The sequence below is a fragment of the Drosophila nasuta genome, chromosome 2R (genome assembly GCF_023558535.2).
Source record: "Drosophila nasuta strain 15112-1781.00 chromosome 2R, ASM2355853v1, whole genome shotgun sequence".
Taxonomy (NCBI): Eukaryota; Metazoa; Arthropoda; class Insecta; order Diptera; family Drosophilidae; genus Drosophila; species Drosophila nasuta.
Window position 1 is genome coordinate 30,347,784 of NC_083456.1, and position 15,461 is coordinate 30,363,244.

General features: G+C 44.4%; 4 protein-coding genes across 5 annotated transcripts; 1 reads left to right on the forward strand and 3 right to left on the reverse strand.

Annotated features, from left to right (window-relative positions):
- Positions 1-323: 323 nt before the first annotated feature.
- On the reverse strand, positions 324-4,944 carry LOC132787768 (serine-rich adhesin for platelets). Its single transcript, XM_060795055.1, has 9 exons — positions 4,497-4,944; positions 4,269-4,363; positions 3,601-3,783; positions 3,356-3,547; positions 2,030-3,298; positions 1,617-1,819; positions 1,232-1,558; positions 1,067-1,171; positions 324-1,011 (listed from the first exon to the last, which is right to left on the reverse strand). The coding sequence occupies exons 1-9, from the start codon at positions 4,534-4,536 to the stop codon at positions 951-953; spliced, it is 2,475 nt and encodes an 824-aa protein (XP_060651038.1). The 5' UTR covers positions 4,537-4,944; the 3' UTR covers positions 324-950.
- A 96-nt stretch (positions 4,945-5,040) lies between these two features.
- On the forward strand, positions 5,041-11,100 carry LOC132787767 (arf-GAP with coiled-coil, ANK repeat and PH domain-containing protein 2). Of its 2 annotated transcripts, none has more exons than XM_060795053.1 (10): positions 5,041-5,477; positions 6,415-6,531; positions 6,598-6,691; positions 6,764-6,928; positions 6,986-7,129; positions 8,113-8,408; positions 8,627-8,764; positions 8,829-8,987; positions 9,055-10,242; positions 10,301-11,100. In XM_060795053.1, the coding sequence occupies exons 1-10, from the start codon at positions 5,425-5,427 to the stop codon at positions 10,485-10,487; spliced, it is 2,541 nt and encodes an 846-aa protein (XP_060651036.1). In that variant the 5' UTR covers positions 5,041-5,424; the 3' UTR covers positions 10,488-11,100. The 2 variants fall into 2 exon arrangements, with proteins under 2 accessions (XP_060651036.1, XP_060651037.1); XM_060795054.1 differs by having other exon boundaries at positions 5,042-5,477; positions 8,648-8,764.
- Positions 11,101-11,196: 96 nt separating this feature from the next.
- LOC132787769 (myoneurin) lies at positions 11,197-13,389 on the reverse strand. The gene is made up of 3 exons (XM_060795056.1): positions 12,144-13,389; positions 11,955-12,085; positions 11,197-11,892 (listed from the first exon to the last, which is right to left on the reverse strand). Exons 1-3 carry the CDS (start codon positions 13,219-13,221, stop codon positions 11,197-11,199), a joined length of 1,905 nt encoding a protein of 634 aa, XP_060651039.1. The 5' UTR covers positions 13,222-13,389.
- A 457-nt stretch (positions 13,390-13,846) lies between these two features.
- Positions 13,847-14,974, reverse strand: LOC132787770 (uncharacterized). The gene is made up of 2 exons (XM_060795057.1): positions 14,156-14,974; positions 13,847-14,098 (listed from the first exon to the last, which is right to left on the reverse strand). Coding segments are annotated over exons 1-2 (711 nt in total). The 5' UTR covers positions 14,866-14,974; the 3' UTR covers positions 13,847-14,097.
- Between the last annotated feature and the right edge of the window lie 487 nt (positions 14,975-15,461).

The window sequence follows — 15,461 nt, forward strand, 5'->3', positions numbered from 1 at the left end:
CGTCGGCGAGTCAAGTCTCGAGCATCGAGCATCGAGTCCCAGCCACGTTGGCCCCAAAAGACGCTGTCAGTTTTAAATTAATAGCCCCAGCACACACACTTGAAAACACAGTGACATAGGCCGCATGTGCGATGCTCAGCTGCTGCTCAGCTTCTATTGCTATTGCTGCGGCTGCTCCTCTATTTTTAATGGCATCATTGACTTCTGCTTTGATAGTCGTCCCCTTTGGAGATTATGGCTTAACTTGTGCGTCCATCAAGCAGCTGATAACTGACATCAACTGGAGCGTAAGAAATGTTCTTATTTTCATTTTTTGTTAAATCTTTACATTTTATTTGATATTCAAATGATTTTCAATCAACAAGTCCATCTTATGTTACATTTAGTTATTGTTTGCGGTATACAAAAAATTGCATCTGTGTGTGACATCAATTCGTCCATCAATCATTCAATTGTGTTGCAGTTGTTGTTGTTGATTGGCTTGACTTAAAGAGTTAAATAAACATATTTTGTTGTATACATTGCTTATGATTGATTCTCAACACAAATCCATGTAAACGTATTGCAATTTGTGTGTTTTTGTGTTTGTGTTGTGCAGATTAATAATTATTTTTGGTTAGTTACAAGTCTTAAACGCTTTCTAAAATGGAAATGCCTTGTATAAATGAGTTTGGTTAGTGTTACATGGAAATTGGAAATCAGAAATGAGAAGAATTTGCAGCTAACAGTTGCTTTGTTCGTTTCACTGGGCGAGGGCTAAATTATTTTGTTAGATTTGGCCTAAATGCTACTTTAATAATCATGATGAGTATGATGATAATTAAATGAAATTAGTAAATACAAATACGTAAATCAAAAATAAAGGAATACTATTTTTGCTTGGCCGCCTTTAACATTATGGCTATAAGTGTATAAAAAAGTATTTTTGTGGGGAGATTCCGTTTTGGCATTTATAGATGCACCTTTAGAGATTCCATGCGCGTCACAATGCGACGACGTAGCTCCGAATATCTGCAAATAAAACGCAAAGTTAGTGACTGTAAATAGTCATTAAGTTTAAACTTACCTCTCCTTAATTTTAACTACTTCACGCGCCAATTCCTGGTCATAACCAGCGAGTATGGCGCGGCACTCAGGCAGCGACAGATTCAAAAATTGAGCAACTTCATTACTAAGCAGAGACAAAAGTAGTTAAAACATTATTATTCAAAAGTAAATATCATTTAGTTACCTGATTTCATCAGTTTTGCGTGCATCCACCAAAAATAAACGCGCCACATCCTCGTGAGGTCCCAACGTGATGCGCGTTATCAACGGATATTCATTATCCTTCAGACGCTTCTGCTCTCCATTGTCGCGCACTATGAACAACGAAAAGTTCTCCGCTGCGCTATCCACCTTGTACTTCTCCAGCACCAGATTAATGACCTCCTGTGTGGTCACCAGCGACGTAACCCAGACGGACATCTGCGAGCCGTAAGGCGGCGTGAAAAAGGAAGTTTCTCGATTATAGAAATGTCCATTGATAGAACAGCGACGCTTCAGCTTCGTGCGAGATCTGCATGCATTAAAATTCATTATCAAATTGACAAGTTTAGAATGCAGTTTTAATTTACCGTCGATTGCCACTGCGTCGTTTAATTGCCGCAGCTCCAGTGCGCGGTGGTCGACGCAGCACAACGCCATCCTCATTCACATGCAATCCCGCTTCGTTGCCAGCAGCATCGACGCCATCGCCAGCTGCTCCTCTGCCCTCGGTGGCCGTGTAAAGCTCCTCGGTCTGCGTCAATTCGTCACCAGCCACAGCGCCACTCAACACCTAAAACGCAAATCAAAAAGGGAATTAGTTGGAGACATACAGATAACACTAATGTTGTCTGATAAAACAAAGCTCATTATCTAGCTACGCGTAACAAGTAACGCAATAGCAAAATGGACTTAGATAAGTTTACAAAGTTCAAAGAAGTCGTTCAAATGATAAGCAACAAAACACAACTACAGGAAGTCTTAAACAGTTTCAATGGCTTACCGATGAGGTGTCACCGCGGCTCGTCTCTTCTTTGGGATAGCAATTCATTTGGATTTGTATATAACGTTGAGGCACATCGCTGCGTCGCACGGTGGCCAAACGATGTGGACGCAGCGTCGCATCGTCATCATCATCGCTGTCCGAGTACACAAAGCAACTGGGTCCCGACTTCGAGCGATTAATGCCCTTCTCGAACAGCTGGCGGCCCTGTTCAAATGGCTTATGCTGCTCCCTGCTAGGAGCAGTGGAAGCAAAGGCTGAACCGCTCTTCTGCAGCGCATACTGACGCTGCGAGGAACGCGGCGAGTCGATGCTGCTTCGCAAATGCATCGTATCATTGATCAAGGCGGGATCTATGGAGCGCAGAGCATGCTCGCAGTTAAAGCTCTTGCTCATCACTGAATTCTCGCCGTAGAGCTTGAGGGAATCGTGTATGCGCGATGGATCAATGGGTTGATTGCGTTTCAGCGTATCTTCATTGGGCTCTTGAAATGAATTCGCACCATTTACATAATCCTGATGCACGCTGCGTTTAAAGTCCTCGAAATCCATCGGTTTCAGCGTCGCATCATCGGATGTCTTGTACTCATCCAATGTGGTGTTTGTAGTGGTCACTGTGCTGGTGTTTTGCGTGTTTGTATTGGCAGTCAAGGAGTCGGTGGCCGTCATAAAGTTATCCGAGCTGCTTGTTGTGGTCGTCGTTGTTGTTGGCGATGAGGCCGAATTAATTTGATTATTCTGCGTGGCCGTGGAGGAAGAACTGCTTTCGGTACAGGTTTTGCTGGGCGAACTCTCGCTGGAAGATTGCGACGACGATGAGGGCAACTTTACCGGCATTGTTTCATAGTTTTTATCCTTTTCGGTGTGACGTCGCTCCACCTGCAGCAGATCATCAATGTCATCCCAGTCCAGCTTCTCCAGATTGCCCAGCTTCGAAGGCAACGTGCTGGACACACAACTTGTGCTGGCCGTAACCGCTTCGGTGCCGCTGCCAATCAACGTGCTCGACGAATCCGTTGTGGTAGTATCCTCCTCGTCATTGTCCGCATTCGATGACTGACCATTGGGCAACTGTCCACTGCCTGTTGTGTTGGCGGAGGCATCTTCAGGCGTTGTCGGCAGCTCGGAAATCTCATTTAAACTGCACGAGTCAAAGGTCATGCTCTCTGAGAGTGAAATGTCCGTGGAGAGTGGATCCACCTCGCTAGCCGTTGTTGTAGGCGGTGCCACCGAGTCGCTGGCCTCATTCTCCTTATCCGAGCAGCTTTCCTACAAAGCGAAGAAGGTTTTTAAGAGTGTCTAACCAAGATTAATTCTTAAACTTACATCCGCTGCCTTGGAGGTGCGACACGAATTACGTTTGCGCACTATGAACGTGCGCTGATCGTCGTCCTCCTTCAGATGTATGACGCCCTGGACGCCCCAGAAGACACGCAGCGGTCCTTCGAGCACCAAGCGATTGTTCACTTCCCTGCTGCGTATCTCGAGACTTTTATTGTCGTAAAACTGATTATAGACCTGTAAAGGAGTTTTAATTAATAAACTGCTGATTCATATGATTGCAACTGCACCTTTAGCTTGGACTCCAAGTGATCGCGCGGCAAGGCGGGTCCATTAACTTGAGCGGCAACGGGTTTCTGGGTGCCTTTAACGCCATAGCTCTTGTGTGACTCAACACGCGTGCCGTGACCAAAAAGCTGGGGACCAAACAGCGCACCATAGCAGGGCACATGACAATAAGGCACTCCTTTATGCTGCAGAATGGAAATGCAATATGCAAATGGTTAATTAATTGTATCTTAAATGGAATACAGTGAAATCTCGCTGAGCTGGACAACTCTATTAGATGATTCATCCCTGAACTTTTTTTCTATATGTGATGTAAATGGTAAATCCCTGGAGGCTGCAATTCGTACTAAACTTCGACAACATTATATGATCAGGCAATTAATGTGTGTGATGAAGTCAAGACAAACTATGGCATGCATTTCAACCAGTCCTTATCGAAGTCACGTATCTAAAGCAGATTTCCAACAACGTTTACACAGCAATTTAGAACCTTCTTAATTGATACTATTGTTCAGGTAGTAAACTCCCTCAGGGGACAGCTCTTGGGGGAACACTTTCTATAATACTTGATGACACAATATAGCAATATTGTAATATCACCTATTGTTCCCATTTGACCTTCCACGCGAGTTTTCACTGTACTATATCATATGCTAATGATGATGATTACCTCTGCATGCTGGCCGGGATTGAGACGCTTGCCGCACTCCTCGCAACGCAAACATTCCGGATGCCAGTCGTAGCCCAGAGACTGTTTACGTTCCGCTGTGTTAGACACACAAGATCAAAATATGTGTTATTTGGAATTTAGTGTTATTTAAACAAATGCGCCATGCACATTTAAATGGGCGCGTGAGTGTTTGTATGTGAGAATGTGTGTGTGGGTGTTAAAAATTACCAAAGTAAACGGGTTTGCCGCACTTGTGGCACTTCCACATTCCAATTTCGCAGTCACTCGGTCGCTTGGGTCAACGTTTCCTATTCTGGTGCGCGGGGCGTGATGTTTGTTGTATTTTATGACGTCACAGCGCCGAGATATTTTGTATGCAGGTTGAACACGGAAGACACGCAAAAAAAATCGCACGTAGAACAAGAAGAACACAAGACAAGACAAAGGGTAAACAAATGGACGACGACTGCGGCGACGACTTATTGGGCGACGCGTTTCAGCGCTTTACTTTCATAGTTTTAGCATAGTAAGATTGATGTGACACATTCACATTGCACATAGAACGTTTGTGCATTGATAATAACTGTGTTTTTATACAAACAATTTTATATTACACAAAATAAAAACGGGCACCACGGCGAAAGAAGCAGAAGAACCAAAGGCAGTGCGCCAGTACTGCATAATGTGCCAGAGCCGCAATGCAGTGTTGCACAACGTAAGACTAGCGGTATATTGCTTGTTAGGCAAATTTAGTGCGTTATTAAGCGCGAATAGAAAGTGAGACGACGACGATTATTTTTGTTGTGTGTTTTGTGTGCGCGTCGCTTTGTGTCAGTGTTGTGTTTTTCTTTTTCTTGTTATTGTTGTTAATTATCTGTTGTAATACGTCTGTCTTGTTAATTAATTTAGTAATTCAGGCTGCAGTCTGCTGATGACTGCAAAGCAGTCGCCCACATTTAGGGCCTCGCCGCACATTAATCGCTCGCTCTCTGGAAACCCAATCAATTTTTTGGTGCAGAGAAGAAGCAACAGCTGAAAAATCAGCAGCCAAAATTTTTGCTTCGCCAACAGTGCAAATACTGAGTGATTAAGCCTTTTCGTGTGTGTGTACGTGTGCGTTAGTTAGTGCTTGTATGTGAATGTGTGTGTTGCCACAATGCGCGCCACAATTGATTTTGAGGAATGCCTAAAGGATTCGCCAAGATTCAGGTGCGTATATCTCCCTCTATTGCCCTCTCTCCCTCTCCTTCTCTCGCCAATGATAATGCGCATTCTATTTCCGCATTTGGCATTTGCATTTGATAGCGTAGCGATTATTGAGAGGGGGAGTCTACACAGCATTTATAGCGTGACTGGCTCCGCAATATCGTGCCCTCTTCTCTTACACCCTACCTCCTCCTAACACCCACAACCCGAGCTCAAATTTAGCTGCTAGCGACGCTTAATCATCATCGAACAAACTTTGCACTTGACTTGAGTTGAGAGCGTCGTCAGAGTTTTGGAATTTATCATGCTACAAATGTAACAAGAAATAACATTAGTTACATGTTTCTTTTTTTTGCTAATTGCTGCGGCAATCGATGGCGAGCAATGCCAATTTTACAGTTGCCACAGCTGCTTGATATGATTTCACCCAAAAAAACAAAAAAAAACTAAAGGCGATCTCGACTCTTCCAAACAGAGCTTTCTCGCTGTTGGTGAAATATTTTAATTACCCAACTAATTTGATGGCTTTCACAACCAGCAGCAGCAACAACATCAAAAAACAAGCAACAGGTTAACTGCAAAGTGAGAAAAAAAACTAAAATAGTAGAATCATCCCATCCCATCGTCAGTTTGAAGTTCGCCTTTAATTGCAAGTGCAAACAGCACTTTAATAAAGTGGCATAAATGACAAGCGTCAACATATAAACAAGAGCACAAGCAAGCACAAACTACGACGCAGCCCTGAAGATGCTCCATCCCTCCTTCTGCCTCCTTTGCTTCTCCTTCATTAAACACAAAAACACACACACACACAGAGACGCATCTTCTCGCTCAGTTAATCGACAACGACAGCAACGTCGTCGCCCTTTCTTGGCATTACTTTGTTTACACTTATTAAACAATACAATTCTGCTAACGTTGACGATTTTGCCATCCACAGACAATTCGTATCCAAGGAGGAGACGGACATCGAGCACTTGGAGCATCGTCTAGAGAAAATCATCAAGCTGTGCAACGTTGCCGTCGACTCGGGCAAAGAATATGTCAAGAATCAGAGGTAAATTGCGCATTCCTCGCTTATCTTAAATTATGCATGTTTATTTTTGTATTTTATTTACTACAGCGCCTTTGCCATGTCCTTATGGGATCTGCAGCAGCATTTCCTGGACAACAAAAATGCGCACAATGCGCTAGGTAAACTGATTCACTGCTTCCAGGTAAAATGGGCTTATAGAATGAATCTATTATTACCTTGATACGACTTAATTGGTTTTTATTTTTGGAAACAGGAAATGAACAAATTCCATACAACACTGTTGGATCAGGCGAGTCGAACGGTGCTTAAGAATCTCAATGAGTTTGTCAAAGACGATATCAATCAGGTCAAGGACTACAAAGGACACTTTCTCAAGGTCTCCGAGGGCTACGACAATGCGCTCATCAAGAACGCGCAGGTGAGTAGTAAATAAATATTATACAATACAAAATATAATAATATTCTCAAATGACAGGCCAGCAAAAATCGACCACAGGAGGTTCAAGAAGCTGCGAATATTTTGTCTGCCTCGAAGTCTTGCTTTCAACACACCGCTCTCGACTATGTCAACTATATAACGCTGGTGCAGGCTCGCAAAGGACCTTCCATACTGTCCACAGTGAGTTTGATTCCATGTTGAGGCAGTTGATGCATGAAAGCGAAAGGTTTCTCTAAGATTAGATAACAGAGTTTTGAATGATTCATTATCTATAAGTTGAGACAAGCGTGCTTACGAAGTAAGAGATTAAACAATCTCTAATTACAGCTTATATAAAAGACAGATTGCAGTTTAAAACGATACTAATTTTAGATTAAAACTGAATGTGAAATGTTGAAATTTGATAGCTTAATGATAATAATGAGAATTGTAAGCTTCTAGCAAGAAAATAAGAGCATGTCACCTGGTGAAGATGAAAATTACAGAGTATAAATTAAGCAAATTGATGCGAAAGTATGATAAATCTGATTAGTTCGCAAAAGCAAAGAAAATATAGATAGCATAATACAGAGAACAAAACTTATTGACAGCATTAAAAGTGAAATGAAGTAGATTCTTAGATAAATAGGAATCAAAAATGCTTCACTTCACTAGGCAAAGTTTGATAGCATTAGACTTTTGTTTATTTATATGTCATATCTTTATTGCTATTTGGGGACTATAAGTAGGGCTTGATTTCCATTAGATTGCTTATCTTGCTTTCGTTCGATGTGTGAATGAAATGTCGTTGTCTTGAACGTAAACGTAAATAAATACAAATCAACAATTGAATAATTATTGTTGCTGTTCGTGACGTCATCTCTGCATGCGATATACACTTCAAAGATATGCGAATCGAGTGTGTCGAGTGTGGAGTGTGTAGTGTGTGTATGCATAAGTATTTAATGTACTTTTTCATTCGCATCTTGCGCCCCTTTTGATCGAAGTTGACTCAGTCAGCAGTCTTCGACCGTCGACCGTCGTCAGTCGTTGCTGTTGTGTGCTTGTGGCAGGTTCGTGATGTGGGGCAGCAAATAAATGTTAATAAATTATATGTATTTCAACACGTGTCTTCGTCACCTCCCCCAATACTGATGATCTCTTTCAACACTCTTCTGTTGCAGCTGCTGGACTATTATCAGGCGTGCGTGACATATTATCATCAGGGCTTCGATTTGTGCAACGACTTTGACGAGTTCTTCAAGAACATTAGCGAGGATTTGAATGCGCTGCGCGGCGATTATCATCAGCTGGAGAAGGCCATGCAGAATCGACACATGAGCGTGATGCGTTATTGCGATTCGAATACGAACAGCGCCTCGCATAATGTCGAGGGTTATCTGTTCAAAAAGAAATCGAAAGGCTTCAAGACGTGGTGTAGACGTTGGTTCTACCTCAGCGATAATCAGTTGGTCTACAGGTGCGTTAGCGGCTAAAGAATGCCATATAATCATTACTGTTTCGTTACCTTAGCTCATTTCTGATTTGATTTGATTTGATTTTTCCGTTCTCCGTTCTCCCATATTCCGATTTGCCGGTTAAATCTCTCGACATCCATTTTGCCATTTTGTTATTTCTGTTTGTAATGTGTTGTGTTGTGTGAATTGTGTGTTGGTTGGTTGATGCTGTACGCTGAAGTGATTTGGATTCGAATTGCAGAAAACGCAGCAACGAGGATTCGTTTTCCGTTATGGAGGAGGATCTACGCATCTGCACCGTTCGGCCAGTGAACGAAGGCGATCGTCGCTTCTGCTTCGAAGTCATCTCGCCCACCAAGTGAGTAAAGTCTTGTTTAATCAAAGTAAACCACAATAACGTCAAAACTATATTGCGTCAACAGATCCCACATTCTGCAAGCGGACTCGGCGGATATGCTCTCTCTCTGGATATCGGCGTTGCAGCACAGCATTGGCGCTGCTATTCAACATGATTCCACGCATCATCACTCGCGACCGCAGTCCACAAATGCCCCAAATGCGCTGCCCGCCAAGCGACGCATGTAAGTGTCGATTAACCAATTGATAAGCAAAACCCATTAATGACTCATTCATTCCTCCGTCATTTAGTCATTGGGAGGAGTTTCTAAAAATACCAGGAAATGCGCAATGCTGCGACTGTCGTGGCTCCGATCCACGCTGGGCTTCCATCAATCTGGGTATCACGCTGTGTATCGAGTGCTCGGGTGTGCATCGCAGTCTGGGCGTCCACTACAGCAAGGTGCGATCGCTGACGTTGGATGCCTGGGAGACGGAGAATGTCAAGGTGATGATGGAGCTTGGCAACGAGGTGGTTAATCGCATCTATGAGGCACGCATCGCTGACGATTGTGAGCTGAGAAAGCCAACCGAGCAGTGTGAGATTGGTGTGCGCGAAGCGTGGATTAAGGCCAAGTATGTGGAGCGTCGGTTTGTCTGCGGCATGCCCAAACCCCAAGAGCTGTTGGCCAGCGAAACTGCCGAAGTGTTGAGCATAGACAGCGGCGGTGTCTTGGCCGACGATGCCGTCGAAGGCAGTAGTAGTGTGGCTTCAGGAGTTGGCGGCCTGCTTACCGGCAAGCGAGCCACACTCTCACTTGGTGGGACTCGCAAGTGGACGGTGAAGAAGCTACGAAGGCGACGACGACAGTTGCGACCGCTGCCCAAAACCCTAAGCGATGATCCGAGCATTTATAACACGGCCAAGACGGGCGACGAGCTGGACGATGACGACGACGACGAGTCGATCAATATTCCCTCAATGTCGCTGAGCATATCGCGTGATGATTTGCTCGTCATTGGCGAAGATCTGGCGCTGGACAGCTACGAGACGCCAGGCATTTTGGGCAGTGATCAAGAGAGCACTGAAGGTGAATCGGATGCCGAGCAGCCCGAAGAAGTTCCCTTCACTCAGCTCGATGCGAATATGTTGCTCTACCACGCCGCCGTGGTGCACAATCTGCCGGTGATGTGCATGGCATTTGCGCTGGGCGCCGAGAAGCATTGGAAGAATGCGCAGGATCGTCAGCGTTCGTTCCTGCATCAGGCTGTCATCTCTGGCTCGGTGATGGCTTGCGAGTATCTGCTGTTGAATGGCGCTGCGATTGATGCCGTCGATGAGTTGGGCTACAGTGCACTGCACATATCCACAGCGAAAGGACACATTGCGCAGGTTTATTTGCTGCTAAAGCACAAGGCAGCCTACGATCTGGCCTCCAGTGATGGCAAGAAGGCGCTCGACATTGCCGTGGAGCAAAAGAATGCAGACATTGTGACGCTGTAAGTTAGAATACTTTTTAATTTGAAGAGATGCTTAGTTATTTATCCCTCATTTTAGTTTGCGACTCACGCGTCTGAACGATGAAATTGGTCTCAACGACGAGTACAATGGCGAGGATGAGACCTACAAGGATGTGATGAAGGACTTCTCGAACTTTGCAGCCAGCCAGCCGCGCATGCTGCGTCAACGCAACGATTCCAATACGCTGGAATCGCAGCGCAGCTCGCTGACAAACTCCGACTAGCAGCGACTTGAGGCGGAGGCCTCGCCGCAAAGTGCTGGACAACAAACGCGTTATAAAAGATATTCCAATGTTTAGTTAAACAATACATTTCTATATACAAATATGTGTGCTGGCATTTAAAGCTACATTCGCTGGCCCAGAGTTGGTGGCAATCTCATTTGATATTAACAAATTAGCATTTGCATTTGAGTTTTGTATTGATTTAATGTTTTGTTGACATTTAGTTTAGGTTTAGGTTCTACAGTTTAGTGTGCAAGAAGTGCGCGTGTGTGGCTCGTAATCCGTAATTTATATGAATGTTTATTGTTTAAAGAAAGATGTTTAAGTATACACATTATAGTAGTATATGTATTAAAGTATGTACACGCCACAAATCAAAGCGAAAAATGTACAATGCGTTGTGTTTTTTGTGTATTTGTAATAAACGATATTAAAAGATTGTACGATACGTATAATATTTGTATATGACTTAATATATAAAACTACAACATATGTATATGTAACTATAGCTACCTATCTCTTATAATAACTACAATATTAACTGTTTGCAAATTTGTATTTTTGTTAGCAATTAAGTTGCTCGCTCGCGCCTAATTCCGTTTCCCGTTTCAATGTTTAGTGCCAAAAGATAAAAACGTTGTTAAGCACTTTAAACATATTTTCGAATAAAGTTGTCAAATGTTTAAAATTGTAAAAAAGGCGTTGATTATTACTCAAAGTCCACTTCGTTCTCATTGCCCTCCACATCGTCCTGATCCTTGAGCTTGTGCACATTCTGCACATGTCGCTGCACTGCGCTGCGATCGTTAAACTTGCGTCCACACTCCTTGCAGGCAAACGTGACTCCCGCATGCGTGACCAGATGGCGACTGAGTCCAGAGACGTGATTAAAGCTGCGATGACACAAATGACATTTATGCTGACGCTCGCCCTCTGTGTGCATGCGATTGATATGCTGCTGCAGATTGGTTTTCTGAGCAAAGCACGCATTGCAATGCGGACACTGATGACGCTTCTCTCCTGTGTGCGTGTCCATGTGCCGCTTGAGTACTTCTCGCTGCGAGAACGCCAACGAACATTCGTCGCATTTGTAAGGCTTCAGTCCGGTGTGAATAATCATGTGACGCTTGAGCGAACTGGCGCAGGACAATTGCAGCTCGCAGACAGGACATTTGAGGGCGCCGCCAACGCCATTCTTCATCGTCTTGATGTGTGTGCTGATGTGACGTGACAGCGATTTGGCTGTGCCAAAGGCAATGGGACAGAGTTGGCATTGAAATGATTTCAGCGTATCGCTGGCACGTCCAATTGTTGGCTGAGCATTGCGTGGCGATTGCTTGACCACGTAGTCGTTCTTCTGGCTCTTTGCTGCTGGCAACAGCTCGTTGTTGGCTTTTCCATCGGACTGCGAAAAGAGAAAACCGAGTTGATTAGAGCAGTAAGAGATAAGCAAATTATTCTGCTTACCAATATGATGACATCGTTAAAATCGTAGAGCTGCTGATCATCCCCGGCTTCCGAGTTCAGATTGAACACGACCACATCGCTCATGTCCTCGGATTTGGTGTCTGTAAACTGTATTTCACCATTGTCACGAACTGAAATCGAAGAGAGATTAAAAGAAGTGAAGTGGAATGCTTCATTTCAATCACTTACTGTTGTAGGATGTAATATTCTTGTCCTGCTGATGATACTCAATGGATGAGGTGGGTGTGGAGTTCGCTTTGCCCGCATTGATGATGTAGATCTCGCCGTTCTGTGTGGTCACCACGTCATCAGAGGCTCCAGCAATCTTTACATCGGTGAAACTCTCCGCAACAGCGGGCGTCGAAGCGTCCTCTTCCTGATCGGCGTCATCTGTGGAAAGTGGCTCCACTTTAGCGGTACTCTCCAGCACGTACTCCGTCTCGGCTTCCGATAACTTAGTACGTCGTTGCTTAGTCTGCTGCTGGATTGGCGACGCGCGAACTCGCTTGCGTGTTGATCTCGTTTCAACTGCTGCCGTTTGTGTGAGTTTTGTAGGTGTCGTAACAGATGCATCAATCGGTGATTTGTTGGTGGGCTTGTTTTCCGTGGGCTCATCCTCAATAGATTCCCAGAGACCGGCTTTCTTCTCGTCCAGAAATACTTCGAGCTCACCCAACAGTTTAGCTAACTGCTCCTTGCGACTCTCCTCCTGCACCTCCTCATGAAGCTGCTGTCGCACTTCTTGGCGCACCTCGTCCATCAACTCTTTGCGTATATCAACGCGCAGCTCTTCGCGCATCAAATCAACTCGCGTTAAGAACTCTTTCTCCTGATCCGCTTTGAACTTTTCGCGCCATTTCTGCGAATGCTTCTCGTACACATTCTCTAGCTTGTCAATGAACTCAATTGACTCCTCGAACTCCAGTTCATCCTCGTCTGACTCCTGATCCGCTGACTTGCTGAAGACGCGACTCTTTTTTCCCATGCTCACCAAACGAATGTGTTTGCGCAGCTTCTTGTCGGCTGCTTGGCTGCGCTGCCGGAACAGAAATGATTTCTCCAACTGGTAACGACATTCGCCGCAAATCTTCTTCGGTAGTCCGTCGGTTGACTTCGCCTCCAGCGAGACGCAGGCCATCAAACGCATCGGCACCGACAACTGCGAATCGTCGTCGGCAAAGATTGTGTACGCATCGCGGTGTTCACTGAGGCAGAGCCGACACCACGCTTCGACATCCGGATATGTTTCCTTTGTGGTGCTCGACATGATCACTTTCGCAATTGCTGGGCAAAATTGCTTTCTAAACGAAACAAAACAACAACAGACGCCAAAAACAAGCTCTACAAAATAATGATTAGAGTTGCGTGTCAGTGTGACCGGAAAACGCAAATAAATTTATACTAAAAATAATTGCTGTGCCATAAATTCGCAAGTATTTAAACTCAACTGGCTAATATTATGGCTATTTCAATAAATATTTGTAATATTTTTATGTAATTTCCGTTTTATTCATAGACATTAAAGACATCAAAGCAATAGAATCTTTGCCAGACGTCAGGTACAGCACTGTCGATAGCCACACTTGCGATAGGGTGAGTTATCGTTATCGTTATAGCACAACACACATCTCCATCACACAAGTCTGTAGCAGGGTTGTAAAGCACACACATATTTTTAAATAATGCACAAGTGGCGCTAATCAATTTATTTATTTATAAAAAAAATGCCTTATAATTAAATGCAAGTACATATGTATATTCCAATTAGGTAGTTTCATTAAGACGCGCAGGGCTGCGCAGGCGACTACGATAACATTCGCCATCGTCCTTAGCCAATTTTGCAAAGCGACCACTCGGAGACCTTATAACATGTCTGCGGCATTTGTGTTTGATTTTGTTAATTGGCGTCGTAGCGGGAGATTTAAATGACAACTTGGACTTTGATGGCTTAGAAGCCACAGCTCTTTTTTTGGCCACAGTAGTAGAGCTTTGCGGATCTTGGTCTTGCAGCATGTTCGCTTGAAGGTTTTGCATGTTGATTTCCACCATAGCAACAGGTTCAATTGGCCTCTGTGGTGTCTTCGGCTCCCTCTTGATCAGTCCAACGTTGCGTGGGGTAGCAGCTTGGGCAGCATTCTCGCCATCTAAAAAGAGCATTGTTTAATCAAATACTTTAATAAGTTAAGTAGTAGTCTAATTACCAGATAACAAGTCCACTGTCGACACATCCATGCCCAGGTTCGAGGGGATTCTCCTCACACAACGTAGTGGCAATGCTCTCTAGATCCGCGTTCTCAGAGTCCGAGATGAATCCTTCGGAGCCATAAGCCTGCTCACACACAACCGCGTTGCGTTTGCGAACAAAGAAACTTTCAATCTCATAGAAGAGCGAGTCCAGCACATTAAGGCGGCATTCCTTGCGCGCCTGCGTCAGAATCAGCTCCCCAACTTCAGTTCGTACCTGTTGCTCGATCTCCTCGCGCACTTGCTGCTTGCACATGCCCAGTAGCTCCTTCTTATACGTATCGATTTCAGTGCGTATCATTTTGGCTGCCTCCTGACGCCAGTGCGCATTGCTCTCGGAGCACGCGGTGGCCGTACAAAGAGACACATCCTGCAAGTGAATGGCATCCTCCTCGTCGCCGACGAGCAGCTCACTTGTTACCATGGCGTTGCCACGGCATTCGACGCGCTTCGCACAACGCAGCCTGCGATCGGCTGCATGACAACGCTTGCGAAAGTAATGGAACTCCTCGAGACGCAGTCGACAGTCCTGACATATCAGCTGCGGGAGGCCGTCGTTGACCTCGACGTCAAGTCCCGTGCAAGACATTATTCGAAGTGCTACTTGTCGATTGAACACCACAAAGTTGGCATCTTTGGCCAGACATAGACGACACACACTCAACATTACCACACAAAAAAAAAGACAATTCACTACACTAAAACAAATAATTAAACAAAAAATTGCCCGCAGACATGCAATATGATGAAAGGACGCGTCAGACAGTGCGACCACTCCCTGAATGGTCTAAAATACGCTACACAGAGAAAATACCAAGATACTAAAATTTGCATTCAATTTGACTGGCGCCAACTATCGAACAGCGTTTTGGCTGGCGTCATCTAGCGCTATACGCAGCAGTTGAGTTCGAAAATCTTAGCTGGCGCCCTCTAGCGCTATAAGCAGGAGTTGATTTCGAAAACGCTTGCAGACGTTAGCTGGCGCCATCTAGCGCGACTTCGACTTCGAAAATGCTACACAATGTTGGCAGGGCTGCAGTGCAGTTCACCTCGCGCCACCTAGCGAACAGTTGTCAAACTGAATGTGCAAATCCAATTAGAGTAGCAGCGCGACCTACCAAATACCCTTCAATCAGAATATAAAGAGGGTATGCAAAGACAAATAAAAAGACGCTCGTAATTTATGAAACAATTTTGTTATAATTCATTAAATATTACAAGTATAAATACGCAGTTAACTATATCAAGTATTATATACACAAT